Raw genomic sequence first — 21,729 nt, 5'->3', positions numbered from 1 at the left:
AAACTCGGCAGGCGGTTCATCGGTGAGTCATTAATCCTTTATATCTCTCTATTATCGTCTCATTGACGTCGGCTAATGGAGCACAAAAACGTGCATCTTTTGTTGATATTTAATTTTTTTCAAATTTGTGTTCTCGCTATTTTTCCCGCCGCGAATCACGGTGAAAAATAATTGTGCAGTTATTAATCCCGCGCTTAGTGACTGCTGCTGCACCTGGTCGTGGGTCAGACAGAATCACAGACCGCTAACTCTGGTATGCGTATGTAAAGGAAACAATACGTTTATCACTTGTTCATTTGTTTTTCAACTTAAAATAAAAACAAAGCAATGTTACATGAACCGCTCATCTATTTTTCAAATTAATATAATAAATGACAAAAAAAAAATGTATGTTTTTTTTAATTTTCCCGCCTTGTGTTCGCTTTTCTGCTAACGTGAAAGACCACGTATATAGCCAGACAGCGACTACCATCTCCTTATATTTTGCGTTAATCTGCAGTGCTTCTCAAATAGTGGGGCGTGTGCAAAAAATAATTGAGAAGCACTGCGTTTATGGACTACAAAATAAATAACGCTAATATTTTATGTTTCCATCCGTGGGCTAAATTTGTGTTTTTGTGTTTTGTGTTACAGTGATAACAGTGAAATTGTGCAGTCAATCCAACTCTTACTGCACCTGGTAACATCATCTGGGAGAAACCAGAGCACTAACTCTGGTGTTACTACTCACACTGAAGGGTTGAGTATTAAATCAGAGGTTTTCATCTCTGCCTTTTTTTGATTATTAAATTCGAGGTCAAGCCTTATCTGATTAATGAATATGTTTGCATTGTATAGGGAGCAGAGGCAAGGCAGCCACACTAACAACACTGGACCAGAAAGACCATCTGTTCAGATGGAAATGACACGGTAAACTTGAACAGAACCGTTTTTGAACCTTTTTGTGTTGGTAGTTTTTCTGTAGTGACAAAAACAGGCACGACAATGGGGGGTGCTGAACATCTCTAGACAAGCCCTTTTTGCCCTTTTGCTATTGCAAAATGCTAGCATAGCCTGCTGCCGTTTCATTTACAAGATTGGGTTTAAAACAATTACTTTTTTTTTACCTACCTTCTGTTCTTCCATTAGCGAAATGACCTACTCCGCCAAGCCTTGAGCACGCAAAAAGACACTTACAGATGACAATTTAGTTGGTTTCACTCCTGCAGCTTCTCAGCTGAATGTGGCTCACATGCTCTTAATAGCAATGGGAAATTATTTTGTTAAACAAATGTTTGCCACCCAGTTAGTCCAATTTAAGGTTATGCACAACTGAGCAAATACCATTATGCTCGACCAATACAAAACATTAATGGCTCCATATTTATTGCCCAAGGTAAAAGGTTAAGAAAAAAACTTTTTGTTTTTTTCACATGAGGTGGTTGTGCTAACTACAATACCACCTATTTACAACTCAAAAGTTCTTGTTCTCAATGTTTATATAACATAAAGAAATCATGGGTGTTGACATTTCTACATTTTCATAATGAGATGTGTCTATACTTTTTACTCACCGTGTCAGGTTATTACGTCATAGCAAGCTTTATGTTGTTCATCTGTTTCATACGTCAATCTTCAAATAAAATTGTTATAAGAGTGTTTTTTAGTCACACATCTTTGTTCTTTTGTTTTTTAAAGGTCCTTTCCAGGTATCTTTGCCCGTGGAAGAGGAAAGCGGCGCTTTCCTGCAGCAAGTTATATCCCTGCAAAGAAAATTAAACCATTGGAAGTGGTCTTTCACTTGTTGCCTAAACAATATGAGAGAAGTCCATCTGAAGAAGAGCAGATAGTCCACCTGCAGGCAGGGTTGGGTCGCAGGACTGCTCAACTATATGAAAGCACAACACATGATGAGGTAATAAGATGCAAATTGTCATGTTTGTGTGTCTATTTTCAATATCTATTTGGTAACTCCCTCAGTTTGACATCTAAGAAATAAAAAAACAAAGTTATTACAATTATATAAGAGCAATTATATTTTTATCCTTAATTAAGTTAATAATGTATATAATGTTTGTTTACAGCTGTGTGAAGCCCTCAATGTTTTGTTTCCAAAACTGGCAGCAGTTACTGGTGGTTGGTTGGTGTACAAGTGTCGAGGTGGGAAATATTGAGTTTCTATTCCAGTGCTATTTCATCACTTTTGCATATTGATACACCTTAAGAAGTTTTGAAAATATTATATTTATTTGTAATTGTATACATATTACATATTAATTCCTCATAACAAAGTTGGGTATCTTTTTTTATCCTTAAGATTGCTTTAGATTATTTTGTTTTTGATAGTACTCTTACAGTAATCAAATTGGCCTTAAGTTTTTTAGTACAGTAAACCCTTGTTTTTCGCGGGGGTTACGTTCCAAATAGAACGTGATAGACAAAATCCGTGAAGTAGAAACCTCTATTTTTTTAACAAGTATTGTACAATTAAAAACTCTATTATACATTGAAAAGAAAGAACAAACCATTTTACAGGCTCAAGCATTTGTTTCACAAATCAAAGTACTTTAGAAAAGTTTTTTCAACAAATAACTTCTGTACTGTACTGTCAAATAATAATTTTAATCATCACAGTGAACAGAAGGCTTCAAATCGCGGAGATTAGCCCCGCCCACCGTGACCCGAGTATTGGATTAAACGGGAGAAAATTTAAAATGATTATAAAAAATACAAAGTACAGTGGGACAAATAGTGACTCAGGTGTATTTCACTGCTCTTCATACTGAACCGCTGCATCCTGACTTTGCTTTGCAGTGTTTTCTTCTTCTGAAGCCCGCGGTGCAGCTGTGTTTGTTCAGGAGAAGAACATAGTGATAGACAGCTGTTGTCGCTCTTTTTTCTATGGGTTTTAGAGAAACTTGAAATTGCAAGAGAATTTGCACATACGTGTTGTACATTTGGCAAGCTGATTTACGTACGTGTACATATTAAACTGCAACGTTATTGACGCACAGGTAGAGAAGAAGCGGGATGACTTTTTAGCAAATCAGAATGCTGAACACAATGCACGATGCAAATCCGTGAAGTAGCGAAACCGTGAAAAGTAAACCGTGTTATAGCGAGGGATCACTGTATGTTTAAAGTATTAATGTAACTATCTAAGTTTTATAGCCTAATCTTCCTTAAATGTTTTATACAGGCGGATGGGGGAGCCGAAAACTTTCTTTAGTGGCACCTGATAGCACCGGATACACAGGCAAGATCTTAAACTTGGCAAATAAGAATGGCAATGCAACGTTATTCATAGCGCCAATCCAAGAAGAGCTCAGCACCGATCCTCTTCACCCAACTGATAAGGCATTCAGCAGCATGCCCAAAGCCACATGTCAGACAGAAGCAGTTCCCCTTCAACTTCTCACAGTACACATTCAGTCTTGTGCTGGTGTGGATGCCAATGAACCAGTGGTGAACAAATGTAAGAATTTTCTGTAATCTTTTTTAAACACACTGTGACTACAGCAAATTTAGAAACTAGTTGTTTAAAACTTGCCGTGGAAATTTATTTCAGTTTGTAACTTTTGATTTCTTCAGCATTGCAGCAATGTCCTCTATGCACGGAAATGTTTTCCACTGACTTCATCGAGGAGAATGCTTCTTCATGTGGAGAAAGGTAATTATTAACTTCTTGCTATTGAAAATTTTTACTCTACATTAAACCTATTTGTCAGAAGTGTAACAGAAAGAACTATGTGAGTAGTGCAGGAAACGAAAGAATGCTTGAAGGTACTGTCAGTGAGGAGGAGCAAACTGCAGTTCCAGGACCATCTGGAACTTCAACTGTCAGTGATGGTAGGTGTAGCTCATGGTTAGTACAATGCAGTAGTTGCAGAAGGTAACCTTTTGGTAATATTACTGTACTCCCGACTCATGGTTTACTGTTACAGTGATGTTCAAATGTAAGGTGAACTAATTTAACATCCAAGCAAAAGTGACATGCCTTTAAGATTTGACGCTTGACATGTGGTTTAAATAAACCACCACTTCATTCGTTTATTTTTTGATTATTTTTATAGGTTGGCTAACCATCAGTGACCCCATAAAAGCCATGTCTGCATGTGCAAGTTTTTATCGCTGTACTCATGAAAGGGAAAGTCCATTGGTTTTGAGCATGGACCTGAGACAGACCCCAGCTCAACAGGATTTGGCTCTTGTTTAATTTTACAAGCGGCCTAATGTAGTGTGGGTACGTCCCCTGAATTGCAGACTGGGAGGTACATGTAAATGGATGTTACAGCAATTTTACTACAAAAGAAAACATATTTACTGTTTGCTTAATTTTTAAAACCTCACCTTTGTATTAAAGGGGATACTGCTGTTGGACAGGGAGTCACTCGTTACTTTATCTCCACATGTATGGAGAAACTGAAATCTGGATTTTGCATCAATTTTGGTAAGCACATAACATTATGCCTCCTTCCAAATCATATGAAAGACTACCCTATAACTTAATTTTTCATTTTAATGTCTTGAACAGCAAATTCCAATGTTACATGCCTTTTTGAAGGACCACCTGGCCATTTAGTTCCCTCAGCCTCTCACTTTCTCGTGGAGAGTGACATGTACCTGGTGGCAGGGAGAATGATTGGCCACTCCTTCATACATGAAGGACCCTGCTTGTCTGGGCTAAGCCCCGCTGTTGTCCATGTCCTGCTTGGTGGGAGCCCTGAAACGGCAACAGTTACACTGGAGGACTGCGCAGACCTGGACATCAGAGAGAAATTCGAGCTTGTAATTTTTGTTTCAATTTTTTCAAAATTTTTGTTCTTAGGTTCTGAGAAGTGTCTTTCAATTTCTGCACTACACTTATTTTTTAATATCACGTTTTGCGCTAGATCTTAACTTTTTATTTTATTTTAAGCTTGAAGGGGACACTGCACTTTCTGATGCTGAAAGAGCAAGGGTTCAGGAATTGGCCTATGCGTGGGACCTTCCTTGCTTGACGGAGAGCAATAAAAAATGGCTTTTTGAGAAGCTGTTGATTCATGCTGTGAGTGAAAATGTTTTTTTTTTGGCAGAATCTTTTTATTTAAATATCATGGATGCCTGAGTATAGTATTTTTGCTTTTCCTTCTAAATAAGCTACCAGACCTTCTATAAAAAAATTAGCAAAGCCATGATAGAAAATGTATGACATCCTTTATGAGAGCTTGAGAGCATCATTAGACTCCAGACCAGGTTTTATGAAATGAAGTGACAATTCTAAATTCTCTACTTAACAACTGTGCCATCACCAACTATAATTTGCACTATAAAACAAAGAAATATAAAAACATTTTCAATTTTTCCTAAAATGTTATTTAATTCACAAACAGCAGGTCTTTTTTAAACATATTTTGGCATTCTCTCAAAAAGTTCTTTCATACCTACATCAATAGGATTGTACGAAACGAAAGTATCGTTCTTCATTTTTTTTCACCGCCAGTAAATAGAATGATGATCAGCTGCAGTATTTACTTTAAAACTTGTTCACATTTCATATTGACAGAACAGAAAGAAAGTCTGGGTTTTAAATGTGTGTATCATTTTTTAAACGTTTCTGTTTGTTTGTAGGTAATTGGACGTGTCACAAGGCAAATTAAACAGCTGAGACGAGGGCTTAAAGAGACTCCAGTGTGGACAGTGCTTACCAAGCGACCTGAAACTGCAGCCTTGATTTTTCCAAGTGAAGGAACAGGCGACATTTGTCCTGAGGTACATATTTGCCAGTGACCTCAGTTAGGATTTGTACTTCTACCATTTTCTTAAAGAATTCACCTTGTTGAGAATTTTCATGCTTTTTACAAAATAAATGTGGTATTGGCATTCTCAAATTTGGCGTATTAACAGGTGTCTCTGGTCCTTAACCCCTGCGAATTGGGGGGGGATACTATATATTGAAGTTAAAATTGTTCCAACATGTTTAACACTTTTATCCTATTACAGATATTTCTTCAACGCATCAGTTGGCCAAAGGAGGAGGAAGATGAAGATGATGATTGGTCTGCTGAAACCAAAAGCCGCATCAAGGCGTATCTTCAGGAGTTCATTAAAAATGGTAAGTTTCTTTCATAAATGGGAGTGCTAAAAAAGTTTTACTTGGCTGCTATTGAATTGAATTTATAAAAAAAATATAAATTCCAGAAAGAAAACCTTAACATTCATGAATGAAAACATTAACATGATTATGTTACTCTTATTAGTCCAGTAAGTGTAATTACATCTGTTAAATACATATTTTTCCAAATTAGCCTTAAAGCTACACTGACACACTGTTTAAGAATTGTAAAGTTAAATTTTTTTTGACAAATAAATTGAAACATAATCTTTATTCTGGATTTTGCTTCATTAATCCTTACAGGAACGACAGTTGAATTGATGAATTTAGCCAAATTTTGGACTGGATGGGAGATTTTACCGAAGAGCCTGTCTGTGGAGATCGTCAGAAGCAGCTATCCCACAGCCTCCACCTGCTATGAGACCTTAAAAATTCCAGGTCATTACAGAGACTACAGATCTTTCAGATGTGATCTCCTTGCCTGTATTGAGACTTGTCATACAGGATTTGGGCTCCTGTGAATTCTTGGGTTTGTTTTATGTTCTTAAAAAAAGGTTTTGTTAAGATCAGGAAGTTTGTTGTGGCATTGAATGTCACGTGTTTTACTGTTTTTGTTAAAAAAAAAGATTGAGATTTTGCTCTCAAATAAACCACTGATGAAACTGATCCCACTGGCCTCTTAACAGATTTGTTTTTCCTTTATTGTGGAAAAAAATGTTCACAAAACTGAACAGCTGCAATGTAAACATCAGAGCCAAAGGAGTCTGATTCAGCTCTTGGGTCAACTGCACTTCTTAAAGCTGCCATTTGTTCATCTGTCAGTGGGCAGTTGATGTTTGGCACAACGACATCTGAATGGTCCTGATGAGGAAGTCCACTCTCCTCCCACTCAATATGTGGAATCTCCATGCCCTGAGGTATGCAAGCCACAGAAATAAATAAATGGTAAAGAGCAAACAAACCAACATCACAAAGTTATCTATATATTTGTATATACCTCCATGTTCTCTGGTTCGGGAATGGGATGACGTGCACGACCCAGTACCCACAGCTGGTTAGGAGTCATGTTACTTTCTGCTCTTAAAGGATGATTATCCCAACCACTGCAGAAAGTGTCCAGGTCATCCTGTATACGTGGTAAAAATACATAGTGGCAGCAGAAGAGGTGTTGAACACTCGCAATGCTGAGGAATCCCTCTTCTTCAAGGTGGTGGAGAACGTTGTAGTATGTGCTGGTCACAGCAACCCACAGATCTGTCCAGAGCCGCTAAATCCTAGGTCATTACAAAAACAGTGATTCAGTAAATGGAGTATTCCATTATAAATCTTCTGTAGGAAATTGCAAAAATTGTGTTTTTAAATGAACACTTGAACATACACTGTTCTGTAAATAGCTTTTTAAATTATACTGCCTTGTTTGCATTTATGCTACATTTTCTTTGTTCTTTTTTTATATTATTCTTAGTCTTTTTTTTTTCTCCCTCTGCTGTCAGTTGCTATGGTGACAAACAAATTTTCCACATGTGGGATCAATAAATTATTTCTGATTCTGATGTGATCCATAATATCACAGTAAAAGTTATATGAACAAAAACATAACATTTTAGTCCAAGATCACGACAGACCTAAACAATTAATAAGTGGTTCGGGCAATCATTTTTGCATATGAATTGACCATTGAAATCTCCAGACCTTAAACCCATACAAGATTGATGTTAAATTTATAAATTTTTCTTATAATGAATTGTGTGTCCAACTAAATCCAACTTAAAGTAGCACATGCTTTGACAGTGCAGTTGTCCTATTACTACTTGTACAAAAAAAAACAAAAAAACACTCACATATCGGGTTCTTAAAACAAACAAACCTTTGGTTGTGAACACTTTTTCCAGAAATGAAGCTGCTTCTTCCAGTGCCACGGACCGTAAACATAAGTTGTGCAACGTCTACGTTTTCTCCCCCGTGATCAGCACGTACCCTAATATAAAGAATTAAAAAAAGTATACAATATGTAATGGTGCTTAGAAAATATTGGTTAAATGTCAAATTGGAATTAAAAAAAACCTCCTAACCTCAGAGGAAAACCAAACTTTTCAACTGCCCTTTGGAAGAAAGATAGTGTAGTTGCTGCCAGATTGTTGGATGCTGTACCATGATACATTATCTGCAGAACAGTAAAAACACCATTATGAGGAATAAGCATCTAAACAAGTGTGTTTTTATTGACAAGTGTGCTTACTTTGCGTGAAAAACCATCAATGCCACCAAAAATGACAATGCTGTAGCTGAAAGTAGGAAAAAGGGAAAAGAAAGGATTTTTTTTAAACCAAAAAAGTTAAATATAACTCAAATGTGTTTTTTTTGTGCTGCATGGTAAGTAACATCAACAAAGCACTTGATCAAATAACATCCATATCATTTACAACTGTATTTCAACGCAAACTTTGCATTAAGGTTTACGTTATCAAGAATATAATTTCCGAAATTACATACCGTCTTAGTTTGTGGTTGGTATCTATGTGTATCAAGGACATGGGGCCTGGAACAGAGTACGTTCGTCGAGCAATGCATCCTAGATGGACCATACGTGACAGGACACCTGAGGTGTCTACACGATGCATGGATGCTCTGACTCTGTTGTACTGCACTTTATGTCCTTGGGCTTGCAGCAGAGCCTTCATCATTCGATATCCAGAATTAGGCTGCCTGGATTTTATTTCTCTGACACACTGATCCAAGTCTTCATCTGACATGGTGCTATATAGTCCTTTCACTGAAAGATCCGATTCATTCATACGTCTGTAAACTGTTCTTCTGGACATACCCAAGAGTTTGGCTATGCATGTGACCGGAAGATTAAGTTCCAGAAGGCTACAAAGGTAGTCTGAGGATAGCGCCATTCGTTGTCGCCCAGCTGGACCCTGCTCCCATTGCACAACAGCAATGCAACTGTTTGTTCTTTCTTTTTCAGTACTAATAAGTCTTTGCAGATATGTCAGTTCCTCTAAAATAGCAGGACAGACTGTTAACTGACTAGACAAAGCATTTAAAAAGACATGTTCTTGAGTGCAAATGAAGTCTAAGAAGTCCAGATCTAGGGGTACACGCTGAAGAACATGTTCCAAACGGGAGCGAAGTCTCTCAAAAATATGTCGTAGAAGTTCCTAGAAGAGAGATAAAGAAAAAAAAAGACAGAATTAGAGATTTCCAGCTTGTATTGTCAATAACTCCTAAATATAGACATGAAAATTTTTATTTTGCCTCCTTGCAACTACTTAAACAGAAGCCTGTGACTTCTTGTCGTGGGGTATGGCCCCGCTCTGCACCCGAAGGCTTTACAGCAACAACAATCCATCCATCATTCGTTTTTCAAATTAAAATAAATCAAAAAAAAAAAAGTTTTTTTATTTTCCCATTTATGTAATGCCGGTTATCATATCTGAGTTTTCTTTACTGTTGCAAAAAGGAGACTTCTGTCCGCCGGCTCTGCATGAGTGAGCTGCTGGACTCGGGAGAACTGTGTCTCCAATCAGAGGATCGGCTTTGGGATAGTGAGAAGTCACGTCCAGAAAAAAGGCGGATCCTATTCCCACATATTTACCTGCAGCCAAGATGCACATTGCGGCGTTGAATGTAAGTTATTCCGAAGCTAAAGGTTTTTGACACATATTAGCCTAACCCTAGGTTATTACGGGTAAATTCGGCAAAGAATAAAGCACTGGCCACATGGATGGACTTAGAAAATTATGTGCGAACATGAACTCAATAATTATCACAACAAAAATAAAAGCACATTAGAAAATCATCTCGCTAGTCGGAAACCGCTTCTCTGGTCCGGTCTAAGCAATAACGTTCTGAACCCGGAAGCTAAAAGTTGACACATAGTTCGCGGCAGGAAAAATTGAAAAAATAAAATATCAACAAAAGATGCATGTTTTTGTGCTCTATTAGCCGACGTCAATGAGACGATAATAGAGAGATATAAAGGATTAATGACTCACCGATGAACCGCCTGCCGAGTTTGCTGCCATCTTTTGGACTTCTGTAAAACGTACCGAACGCTGACGTCATGTCATTCTCATGAATTGATTGGCTGGATATCGATGTGTTCTTAGATCGACTAGTTGTGCTAGTGGCACAAAAGAAGCAGCGTCTTCCCCGTCGAAATTTTTTACATTGAATTTTTGGGAGATCAAAATGTTAGGGTTAAAAAATATTTAGAATGAAAATTGAAAGGTTATAAAAATTCAGAATGAAAATTCAAAGGTAAAAAAAATTCAGATTGAAAATTCAAGGGTTAAAAATATTCAGAATGGCACAGAAAAACTTCCATATTGGTCCAGGGCTGGACCTTTAGCTGTCCCTAAGTTGAGGACATAAACTTATGGTGAGGCTTCATTCTGCCATCACGGTCCTCGCCTCTGGAACAGTCTGGCGGAGAACCTCAGGGCCGCAGAGACTGTAGAGGTTTTTAGGAAGAAGCTCAAGACCCACCTTTTTAATTTAGCTTTTAGTTGATTTTAACTGCTTTTTAATTCTATTAGTTTTACTACATATTGTTTTAAGTATTTAATTTTATTTCATACATTTAGTTTTCTCAGTTTTATGTTTTATTTACATCTTCTGTTTTTAATTTTAGCATCTTGTCATGATTTTAGCCCCAGTGTTTCTTGAGGGGATCTTTTCCTCCAGGGCTTGCCGGCTTGGTCGGTGGTTCTTGCTGCAGTTGTTGCCCTTGCTGGGGCAGCTGGAGTTTAACATCGCAGCCTCACGGCTGTGAAGTGGACGCCGTTGCTGTCCCGGTGTGGGTGGGCGCTGTGGCAATGTTCTTATGGCCGAGCAGGCTCCTGGTATAAATGGATTCTCAAATACAATACAAGCCTTACATTTTTTTTAGAAGTTACTTTTATTAGTATTCATTGTGTGTGGGGTCATTGGTTTTGTGTTAATGGAGGGGAATGGGAAGGGTGTGTTGGGTTTTTATTGTAATATTGTGTGTTTTTGTTTTAAATGTTAAAGCGCTTCGAGTTGCGCAATGTATGAGAGAAGCGTTTCATAAATAAAATTTCATTTGATTTGATTAGATTTGATGGGCGGGCCAAATTTTTCCTGCGCTGCTCCAATTCTGATACATCCACTTGAAGACAAATAGATTCATTCGTGTCTTCAGTTTCATGTCTGAGTTGGCACCTGTCTCCCAACTATAGGGCTGGATAGCTCAGATATTGCTCACTGTGTTTTTCTTTTTCTTTTTTTTTTTTTTGCTTTGATAATGTTAACTTGGGGGTGTAAAGAGCTGTAAGCTAGCGGGAGAGAGTGTCAACATAGGAATGCTGGGATTTTAACATAGGCTTACTTCCATGCCAATGGTTCCACCCACAAGTCAGAGGTAAATTTCCGATGAAATCCTGCTGCACTGCAGAAACTACAGCTGCATTTCCATCAACTATGAAATTGAGTAAATTGGATTTGCAATGAGAAATCTGCCTAATGGAAACACGATAATTTCGAAAAAACTCACATTTATCAAAAAAATGTTTTTGCACTTGGAGGAGGTGGTTTTTGGTCTGTACATACAGCACAGACCAAAAGTTTGGACATATCTTCTCATTCAAAGAGTTTTCTTTATTTTCATGATAATGAAAAGTGTAGATTCACACTGAAGGCATCAAAACTATGAATTAATACATGTGGAATTATATACAAAAACTGAAAATATGTCATATTGTAGGTTCTTCATAGTAGCCAGCTTTTGCTTTGCACACTCTTGGCATTCTCTTGATGAAATGGTCTTCACTTCACAGGTGTGCCCTGTCAGGTTTAATAAGTGTGATTTTTTGCCCTTTAACCCTTGTGCTATCCTAGGCACTTTAACGTTGGGAGTTGGGTCATCTAGACCCACTAGACAGAGCTCTGAACCTTTTTTCTTCAATGATTTGTGATCCTCACTGGTGTCCATGGATTACATGAAATCTTTCCACCTTTATCCACTTTTGTCATGGTAGGGAGAACACCTCAATGGAAGGGGGGGTCATCTAAGATAGCACAAGGGATAAATGGGGTTGGGACCATCAGTTGCGTTGTGCAGAAGTCAGGTGGATACACAGCTGTCAGATAAATGCATCTAGACATTAAAGAAAAACACAATTATAAACAACAAACCACAACAAGAATCAAGTTTCTCATGCACGAGGGAGAGGAGCAAGAGTGACAGAAAACGTCTACCACGCTTCTCTTCTCAAAGGTCTGCCTCTCCTCGTGCTGCTTTTATTAGGAACACAAGAAGGAGGTAACATTTTCAAGACAAAGAGAAAAGTTCATTAGGGGGTGTCGTCAAATGACCCTTTTGGTTGGATTCTAAGTTCAAACAGTATCCCTTATCAGCTGAGGACAGTGTGTCGTAAAACGCCCTCTTAGCTGGGGATGAGAAGCAGATGAACAAACACACAACTGTTTTTAGAAGAGGTAAAAAGGTCAATCTGAGTTAACATTTAAACATACATTTGGACAAATACATTTACACAATGATAATAATAAAACAATTTCCTTCACAACAGCTGATAGTCGTACTGAATAGACTGTTAGAATTTCTATTATGGCAATAAAAAAGCAGCTAAGAAAACAGAAAAATGAGTGGCCATCATTACTTTAAGAAATGAAGGTCAATCAGTCCAAAAAATTGGGAAACTTGGAACGTGTCTCCAAGTTCAGTCACAAAAACCATCAAGCGCTACAAAGAAACTGGCTCACATGCGGACCGCCCCAGGAAAGGAAGACCAAGAGTCACCTTTGCTGCGGAGGATAAGTTCATCCGAGTAAGCAGCCTCAGAAATGGCAGCTTAACAGCAGCTCAGATTAGAGAGCAGGTCAATGGCACACAGAGTTCTAGCAGCAGACACATCTCTACAACTGTTCAAAGGAGACTGTGTGAATCAGGCCTTCATGCTAGAATGTCTGCTAGGAAACCACTGCTAAAGTCAAAGTCAAAGTCAGCTTTATTGTCAAGTATGCTGCATCCATAAGACATACAGCACAGATGAAATTGCTTTCCTCTCACCCCACAGTGCAAGCAGCATATAAAATAATAAATAAAGGACTTAAAAATAGATAAAAAGACAGTAATAGTAGGAAGAATAACAGTAGTCTAAACAGTGCTAAAGAACAGTGGCATGGTTAAAGTGGCAGTTTAAAGTGACGTCAGTGCTGAGAACAGTAAGTGGATGAGTCAGTGATGGCAGTCTTTGGTGATGATGATATTCTGAAATGGTGTGAACTTTTCAATGTGAGCTTGTAGGATGGAGTGGAGGGGCCAGGGGGGGCAAGGCAGGGAGGGAGTTGAGTGTCCTTATTGCCTGATGGAGGAAACTGTCTTTTAGTCTGCTGGTTCTGGCCTGGAGACTTTGCAGTCTCCTCCCTGATGGCAGCAGGTTGAAGTGTCTCTGGGATGGGTGGGAGGGGTCTCCTGCAATCCTGATGGCTTTGCGGGTGAGGCGGGAGCGGTAAATGTCCGAGAGGCCAGTAAGAGGGACACCAACGATCTTCTCAGCTGTCTTCACAATGTACTGCAGAGTCTTCCGGCAGAACGCGGTGCAGGCTCCGCACCACACAGTGATGCAGCTGGTCAGGATGCTCTCGATGACGCCCCTGTAGAAGGTCTGCATGATGGGGGGAGGAGCTCTGGCCCTCTTCAGTTTGCGGAGGAAGTACAGGCGTTGTTGGGATTTTTTGGCCAGTGATGCAGTGTTGTGGTTCCAAGACAGGTCGTCGGAGATGTGCCCCCCCAGGAACTTGGTGCAGCTCACCCTTTCCACAGCAGCACCATTGACGATCAGTGGAGCGTGCTGAGTGGGAGTTCTCCTGAAGTCCACAACCATCTCCTTTGTCTTCTCCACATTCAGGTGGAGATTGTTGTCTTTGCACCACAGAGCCAGCCTGCTCCCCTCACTCCTGGAGGGGGTGTCATCGTTGTTGTTGATGAGACCCACCCCTGTTGTGTCATCTGCAAACTTGATGAAGAGGTTGGAGCTTGATGTTGGGGTGCAGTCGTGAGTCAGCAGAGTGAAGAGAAGGGGGCTCAGCACACATCCTTGGGGGACCCCTGTGTTAATTGTGATGGTGCTGGAGGTGTTTTTGCCGACACGGACTGCCTGTGGTCTCCCTTTCAGAAAGTCCAGCAGCCAGTTACACAGGGAGGTGTTGAGTCCTAGCTGGTCTAGCTTATGGGTGAGCTGCTGGGGGATGACGGTATTGAAGGCGGAGCTGAAGTCAATGAACAGAATTCTGACATGAGAGTCTTTTGTTTCCAGGTGAGTGAGGGCTGAATGGAGGGCTGTTGAGATGGCATCATCGGTCAAACGGTTAGACCGGTATGCAAACTGGTAGGGGTCCAGAGTGGGGGGGTGGGGGGGGGTGGACTTGATGTGCTGCATGACCAGCCGCTCAAAGCACTTCATGAGAATGGGGGTGAGAGCGATCGGGCGGTAGTCATTGTAGCAGGAGGGAGAGGACTTCTTTGGGACCAGGATGATGGTGGTGGCTTTGAAGCATGAGGGGACGATATCCTGGTTCAGTGAGAGGTTGAAGATGTCGGTGATGACATCTGTCAGCTCATCAGCACAGTTTCTCAGGACACAGCCAGGAATGTTGTCAGGTCCTGGGGCTCTCTGTGGCTTAATCCTTCCCAGTGAGCGCCTCACGATGTCATGCGATAGCATCAGCACCAGGTCACTGGGAGGGGGAGGAGTCTTCTGTGCTGGGATGCTGTTGTCTGCCTCGAAGCGTGCAAAGAAGGTGTTAAGCTGGTCCAGCAGAGGGGTTGAGTAGTCGCAGGCCTGTGGGGCGGGCTTGTAATCCGTGATGGTCTGGATGCCCCGCCACAGGTTCCTGGTGTCACCACTGTCACTGAAGCGGGCAGCCATCCTCCTGGAGTGCTCCCTCTTGGCCAGCCTGATGCCTCGTGACAGGTTGGCCCTGGCTGTTCTCAGACCAGCTTCATTCCCAGCTCTGAAGGCAGCATTCCGTTCCCTCCAGAGTCTGTGGACGTCTCCTCTCAGCCATGGCTTTTGGTTGGCTCGAAGGGTGATGGTTTTGGTGACCGTGACATCGTCCATGCACTTCCTCGTGTAGGATGTGACAGTCTCTGTGTACTCCTGGAGATCAATGATGTCATTATAGGTGGCTGCTTGTTTGAATTTACTCCAGTCAGTGGTGGCAAAGCAGTCCTGTAGAGCCTCAGTAGATCCCTTAACCACACCCGAACCACCTTTTTAGCTGGTCTGACGGCTTTCACCTTTGGCCTGTATGCTGGCATTAGAATGACAGTGGTGTGGTCTGAGGCACCCAGGTGGGGGAGGGGAAGGGCTTTGTAAGCTCCTTTGTGTGCGGTGTAAACATTGTCCAAGATGTTTTTACCTCTTGTGGGGAAGTTGATATGTCCATGGAGTTGAGGAAACACGCTCTTGGGGTTTGCATGGTTGAAGTCCCCGGCCAGGATGAGGAAGGCATCAGGGTGTGCTGTCTGCTGCTCACTGATGTGCTGGTGTAGTTCATACAGAGCCTCACTCCTCCTGTTGTTGGTGGAGCTGGGAGGGATGTATGCTGCTACCAGCAGTATGGAGCTGAATTCTCTCGGCAGGTAGAATGGCCGGCATTTAACGATCATAAACTCAGCCAGGGGGGAGCAGTGTCTATAGACCACTCTGGCATTCCGGCACCAAGCATCGCTGATGTAAACACACAGTCCACCACCGCGGTTCTTACCCCCCCCAACGAGCATCCTGTCGGCTCGGAAGCATGCTAACCCGGCTAGCTGGATGGCACAGTCCGGGACGTTGTCCGTTAGCCACGTTTTCACAAAGGCACAGCACTCACTCGCAGTCTTGGACGATGTGCGTAGCAGGCGGATATAGTCCAGTTTATTGTCCAGAGATCCTACGTTGGCCAGCGTGATTGTTGGGATAGCTGGCCGGTTGGGACTAGCTGCTAGCCTAGCACGGATGCCTCCGCGCTTCCCTCTCTTTTGCTTCCTCATGCAGTGCCTGTGGCACCTCCTCTCTGTCAGGAGCAGACCGCAGTCACGTAGTTCAATCGGTAGATTCCTCAGAAAATGGTCTAAATGGTGTATGAGTACATTCCTTTAAAAAACAGTAAATCCTTGAAACCCAAAAAGATAAAGCAAAAAAAAAAAAAAAAAGAAACAAAAACACCGAAGGTAGGGGAGAGAGGAGCCGCTGCGTGTGCACGCGCCGCCAGTCAGTCAGAGAAAGGCAACAAGCAGAAGAGACTTGTTTGGACTAAAGAACACAAGGAATGGACATTAGACCAGTGGGAATCTGTGCTTTGGTCTGATGAGTCCAAATTGGAGATTTTTGGTTCCAACCACCGTGTCTTTGTGCGACGCAGAAAAGGTGAATGGATGGACTCTACATGCCTGGTTCCCACCGTGACGCATGGAGGAGGAGGTGTGATTGTGTGGGGGTGCTTTGCTGGTGACACTGTTGGGGATTTATGTCAAATTGAAGGCATACTGAACCAGCATGGCTACCACGGCATCTTGCTATCCATGCTATTCCATCCGGTTTGGGTTTAGTAGGACCATCATTTATTTTTCGACAGGACAATGACCCCAAACACACCACCAGGCTGTGTAAGGGCTGTTTGACCAAGAAGGAGAGTGATGGGGGGCTGCGCCAGATGACTTGGCCTCCACAGTCACCGGACCTGAACCCAGTCGAGATAGCGGTTTGAATTTTGCTTCGGGCGGGAATGGGCGGCTAAAAAAAATACCGCGGGATATAGGGAGATTGCCTTGCGACATGATGGAGAAGATGTCAACAGATCATGTAGAAAAGAACCCCAAACAAGGTATTTACAGCAGCGGTCCCCAACCCCCGGGTCGCGGACCGGTACCAGTCCGTGGGTCATTTGGTACAGGGCTGCACAGAAAAAATAAAATAACTTACATTACTTCTGTTTTATTTATTTCGGAATCTGAAAGATGTTGTATTTTGAAAAATTGCCCATTTCTCTGTTACAATTGGCTCATCTTGGTCATGTGATAGGATACCGCTAAAATAAAACCCAAGAGCAAAATAAATAAAAAAACAGACGTCTTTGCATAGTTTTTTTGCCAAGGGGAAAAGACCCAGCCAGGAGACAGAAGAGGGGCATTCGACTTCCAAAAAAAGAAAGCTATATTTAATATACAGTATCAGGAGTCCTACCTAAAATACGGATTTATCCCAACGGGATATTCCCACGCACCATTCAGCATTGTGGTGAGTCGGATTTTCCATGCACTTATTTTGAAGGCATGTTTAAATGTTATAATAGCGACCAGAGAGTGTTGCGGGCAGAGAGGCCGTTGCTCATGTCATAATTTCGTGTTTATTGTTATGTTTAGAAAATACCACAGTTTTCATGCAAGTCATATTATTTTGTTGTACTGTAGTGTCGGTCACGTGCACGTTTGGTCTGCTGTCGGAGTTCCACAGGCTGCAGGGGTTACTGTTGGAGCTGGCAGCACAGGGAATTCAATCAATCCCCTTTGCCTGCTTTGGTCAAAATAGTGTTGAGCGGGTGTTTCTTTTTGCCTACAGGTCCTTTCATCTGACAGTTGTGTTGTTTCACCCTTAGTTATTTCTTCCTGTTGTGTTTACCTCTTTTTAGCACCATGAGTGTGGGGAGGGGAGAGGATGATGAAACCTGTGTGATGTATAATCTTTTGAATCTCATAATAAAAGCGCAGAGTACGTCTTATCACGTGTCTATGCCTTTATTGTAGCGTTGCTACAGCGTGTGTCCGCCACATATAACATACCGGTCGGTGATCAATTTTGCCAGACATCAAACCGGTACGTGGTGCAATAAAGGTTGGGGACCGCTGATTTACAGCACAGAAGCTAAGCAAGGAAAGTCTGACATTTGGATAAGCTTATCAATTGTTTTTTGTCATGGTGGGCTGTCAGTTACTCTCCCCCTCCCCCGCCTCTTCTGCTTTGGATGCGACCAGCTGATCTCACTAACCTCATCATTGCTTCTGCCTTCATAAGGATCCTGTGGATCATCAGTCGATGCCAGTTCGTTGTTCCTCCAACGGTGCTTAGTCTGGCCACGTCTAGTTCCTGTGTGTTGTTATGTTTCATGTTATTAATTGCTCCTCTCGCTCTGCCTCAGGATTATCCAGTTCTGATACTCACCTGGTCGCAATCTTCTGGTCTCATGTGCTGCGCTCCTGTACTCCCTCTGCAAGACTCCTCCAGCCAGCCGACGCTCATCCCTCTAGGAAAACGCCATTACTCACCTTCAGCCAAATTAAAACTCCTAAACTTTCCACCTAGTCTGAGTCTCCTTCCGGTTTTCAGCATCTGAGTCACTCTGCTTCCTAGCCATACCATGACAGTTTTTATTTTACATGCAGGCCAGGGAAACGAAACAAACAACCCCATGAATTTCTTTAATATCAATACAAATACATGTTTTTTTTCCCTCCGGGACAGGAGAAGACACAAAATCAATGCATCTCTATTATTGTGCGTGAATAAATTCTCAGAGTTGTGTGGGAGCGGGCGGTAATGGTCAGAAATTCGGCGGGCGCGGGCGGGGTGAAGGAAACAGTCCCACGAAGGGTTCTAGTGGCTACTATGAAGAACCTACAGTATTCAAGATTCAAGATCAACTTTATTAATCCCCAAAGGGAAATTTAGTTGTAGTAGCAGCACCACAGAAATAAGAAAAGAGGTAAAAATAAAAACAAAATACAAAGGGAAGAAAAACTAAACAGGCAGAAAATATACAGTCAAAAACTCTACAACTCTACTACAAGGTGGGACCTAGGACCATCTGTCCCCTGCCTCTTCCCTGGTGGGGGGTACGGGCCCCTTTGCAACGGCGGCTGTGTCCCCGGGGTGCCGGCTTCCTGGGCCCGGCGGTGCTCTCTCCGCGCGGTGGGGGGGTTCACATTACATCTGAGCCGGGGGTGTTCGTGTCCCTGGGGGGTGGGTTCTGGTCCTTGCTCCTGAGTGCTGGGCCCCGCCAAATTTCCAACTGTGGCCGAGCCTGGTCGGGCCATATTTACAACACCCCTTGTGGGCCCTCTTTTTTCCCCGGGGTTCCCCCCTTCTGGGCGGGGGCGGCGGGCCCCTGCCTCGCTCCTCCCTGGACCAACCGTGGGCCGGGCGGATGGCTGCCTGGAGTGCGGAGTGGGTCTCCCTTGGGGGGTCCTGGCTCGTACCTGGGGTTGGGGCGGGGGGATGCCCGGAACTCCTGGGTGGTGGTGGGGTGCTCGTCTGGGGCTGTGGGCGTCCTGCGTTGGGTTCTCCCGGCGCGGCGGGGGGGCTGCTCTCCTGGTTGGGCTGGGGCGGCGCCCTCTTTCCCTCCGTGCCTCCCTGCTCTCTGGCTCTGGGGGCCTTGCGGCGGCCCTGCTGGCCCTGGCCTGGGTGGCGGGCTTGGTCGCCCGGGCGGCGGTTGTTCCCTGCCGGTTCCCGTGTGGCGTTGGGGGGATTCCGGCTGCCGCTGCTGGTGCGGTGGGGGTCTTGGGGTGGGGATGGCTGGGCACTCTCCCTCCTTCTTTTCACGTTCCACCATCCATTTTAGAAGAACATAAACACTCACCTGAGCACAGGTGTTAGCTCAACAGACTGAATGACTGAAATATTTCACACTAGTTGGTTTTAAGGCATAAGTATGCGTGTGAACACTATCTGTTTTGTGTACATGTCGACAGGTGGACATTTTTGCAACTAACAGGTGTGTTTATAACATTTGAGTGTGTGTGTGGACAGGCTCCGCCCTTTTTTTTTTTTTTTGTTGTTTTTTTTTACATTTGAACCTTACCATAATGATTAACAACCAGTAAACTTGCTGCTTTATGCTGCTTCATGGTCTTATCCCCCTTCCCCTCCTATTATCACCCCCTACCCCCCCTCTCTCTAACGTCCCTCTCTCTTCTTCCCCTCTTTCCTTTTCCGTCCGGTCCAACACCAAAGATTTTCAGACATGTTTGAAATTAATAAAGTTTGGCCTCAATTACAAAAGGGGTTTATTCAGACATACCTTTGGTTTGTCTGAAGATTAATAACCCCTCTTGTTAAAGTAAAATATGTCCAACCCAAGAGGCCCTCAGCTCTCATCTGTCTGCCTAGCTGTTGGACAGGACAAGTTAAAAAAAAAAAAAAAAAAAAAAAAAAACTCTACAACTCTCAAAAATCTTATGTACATCCAAGTCTGCCAGATGAATTGTGAGTCTAATGGCTGATGGCAGGAATGACCTCCTGTATCGTTCTCTAGCACAGCAGGGGTGTAGAAGTATGCCGCGAAAGCTGCTTCTCAGTTTGTCCACCTCCCTGAAGAGGGGATGGGAGGGGTTGTCCATGGTCCCCAGTTTAGCCAGTATTCTGTTCCCCACTACCTCCTCCAGATTGGCAAGCTGGGAGCCAATAACACACCCTGCTTTTCTGATGAGTTTATTCAGTCTGTTGGCGTCCTTTGCTTTGATGCCAGCACCCCAGCGCACTGCAGCCCTTCTTGTAGACCGCCTCAGTGTTTGTGGACCAGTCCAGTTTATCGTCCAGATGGACACCCAGGAACTTGTAAGACGAGACAATTTCTACATCCGTCACACCGATACAGACTGGGGAGGGCGGAGACTTTCTCCCACTAAAGTCAATCACCATCTCTTTAGTCTTGGCCACGTTCAGCTGCAGGTAATTTTCCCCAGACCACCTGACGAAACGCTCCACTAGGCTCCTGTACTCCTCTTCCCGTCCATTTTCCACACAGCCGACCACAGCTGTGTCATCAGAGTAATTCTGGAGGTGACAAAGCTCAGAGTGGTACTGGAGGTCAGCTGTGTAGGTGGTAAATAGGAAGGGGGACAGCACGGTACCCTGAGGGGCTCCTGTGTTGCTTATCAGGGGTGTCAGACACACAGCTCGGCAGTCTCACAAACTGTGATCGACCTGTCAGGTAGTCCTCAATCCACCAGACCAGGGGGGCATCCACCTGCATCTTCTCTAACCTCTCCCTCATCATTCTCAGCTGACATATTTTCAGTTGTTTCACACGTTTTTGTTATGTATATAATTCCACATGTGTTAATTCACAGTTTTGATGCCTTCAGTGTGAATCTACAATTTTCATAGTCATGAAAATAAAGAAAACTCTTTGAATGAGAAGGTGTGTCCAAACATTTAGTCTTTTTAATAATGTATTTAATTGATGTTTTGAGGTTTTTAGGTTGACAATTTTTAACACCTGTCCGGGGACTACAGACTATGAATAGCCTTTGGTCTAATTCTGGCGCATTGCAGCCATTCTTTCAGTGTGCACTGTCCCTGGTAATACACACAGACAGAAAACAGAAACAAGTTTCCGCACTTACTTCACACAATGTTCATGGATAATAAGACCAAGTGAAAGCATAATCAAAAAGGACAAAAGTATAATAAAATGCGTGATAAGTATAAAAGTATAATAAAATATGTAATCGTTCCACAACATAGATATTGTTTACTATAAAAGGTTTAACCCTTGTGCTATCTTAGATGACCCCCCCCCCCCCCCTTACTTTGACGTGTTCTCCCTACCATGACAAAGGTGGATAAAGGTGGAAAGATTTCATGTAATCCATGGACACCAGTGAAGATCACAAATCATTG

General features: G+C 42.6%; 2 protein-coding genes and 2 long non-coding RNA genes across 7 annotated transcripts; 2 read left to right on the top strand and 2 right to left on the bottom strand.

Annotated features, from left to right (window-relative positions):
* The first annotated feature begins 531 nt into the window (after nucleotides 1-531).
* On the top strand, nucleotides 532-3,701 carry LOC111948703. 2 transcript variants are annotated; one of them, XM_023962872.1, is made up of 6 exons: nucleotides 532-738; nucleotides 838-909; nucleotides 1,678-1,894; nucleotides 2,064-2,139; nucleotides 3,179-3,454; nucleotides 3,571-3,701. In XM_023962872.1, the coding sequence occupies exons 2-6, from the start codon at nucleotides 896-898 to the stop codon at nucleotides 3,651-3,653; spliced, it is 666 nt and encodes a 221-aa protein (XP_023818640.1). In that variant the 5' UTR covers nucleotides 532-738; nucleotides 838-895; the 3' UTR covers nucleotides 3,654-3,701. The 2 variants fall into 2 exon arrangements, with proteins under 2 accessions (XP_023818640.1, XP_023818639.1); XM_023962871.1 differs by lacking the exon at nucleotides 532-738 and having other exon boundaries at nucleotides 793-909.
* A 27-nt stretch (nucleotides 3,702-3,728) lies between these two features.
* On the top strand, nucleotides 3,729-6,698 carry LOC110013550 (G2/M phase-specific E3 ubiquitin-protein ligase-like). 2 transcript variants are annotated; one of them, XM_023962874.1, is made up of 7 exons: nucleotides 3,738-3,828; nucleotides 4,053-4,250; nucleotides 4,343-4,429; nucleotides 4,514-4,767; nucleotides 4,898-5,026; nucleotides 5,590-5,730; nucleotides 5,962-6,698. In XM_023962874.1, exons 3-7 carry the CDS (start codon nucleotides 4,393-4,395, stop codon nucleotides 6,088-6,090), a joined length of 690 nt encoding a protein of 229 aa, XP_023818642.1. In that variant the 5' UTR covers nucleotides 3,738-3,828; nucleotides 4,053-4,250; nucleotides 4,343-4,392; the 3' UTR covers nucleotides 6,091-6,698. The 2 variants fall into 2 exon arrangements, with proteins under 2 accessions (XP_023818641.1, XP_023818642.1); XM_023962873.1 differs by having other exon boundaries at nucleotides 3,729-4,250.
* A 54-nt stretch (nucleotides 6,699-6,752) lies between these two features.
* LOC111948704 lies at nucleotides 6,753-7,334 on the bottom strand. Its single transcript, XR_002874665.1, has 2 exons — nucleotides 7,071-7,334; nucleotides 6,753-6,985 (listed from the first exon to the last, which is right to left on the bottom strand). It is a non-coding gene; the product is annotated as an uncharacterized LOC111948704 (long non-coding RNA).
* Nucleotides 7,335-7,809: 475 nt separating this feature from the next.
* On the bottom strand, nucleotides 7,810-10,287 carry LOC110013548. 2 transcript variants are annotated; one of them, XR_002874611.1, is made up of 4 exons: nucleotides 10,075-10,287; nucleotides 8,313-8,358; nucleotides 8,146-8,237; nucleotides 7,810-8,051 (listed from the first exon to the last, which is right to left on the bottom strand). It is a non-coding gene; the product is annotated as an uncharacterized LOC110013548 (long non-coding RNA). The 2 variants fall into 2 exon arrangements; XR_002874610.1 differs by lacking the exon at nucleotides 10,075-10,287 and adding an exon at nucleotides 8,898-9,202 and having other exon boundaries at nucleotides 7,812-8,051.
* Nucleotides 10,288-21,729: the final 11,442 nt, after the last annotated feature.

This window comes from Oryzias latipes, chromosome 14, assembly GCF_002234675.1.
Source record: "Oryzias latipes chromosome 14, ASM223467v1".
Classification (NCBI taxonomy): Eukaryota; Metazoa; Chordata; class Actinopteri; order Beloniformes; family Adrianichthyidae; genus Oryzias; species Oryzias latipes.
The sequence above is the reverse complement of the archived record's forward strand: the minus strand, read 5'-3'. Positions and strand labels throughout refer to the sequence as shown.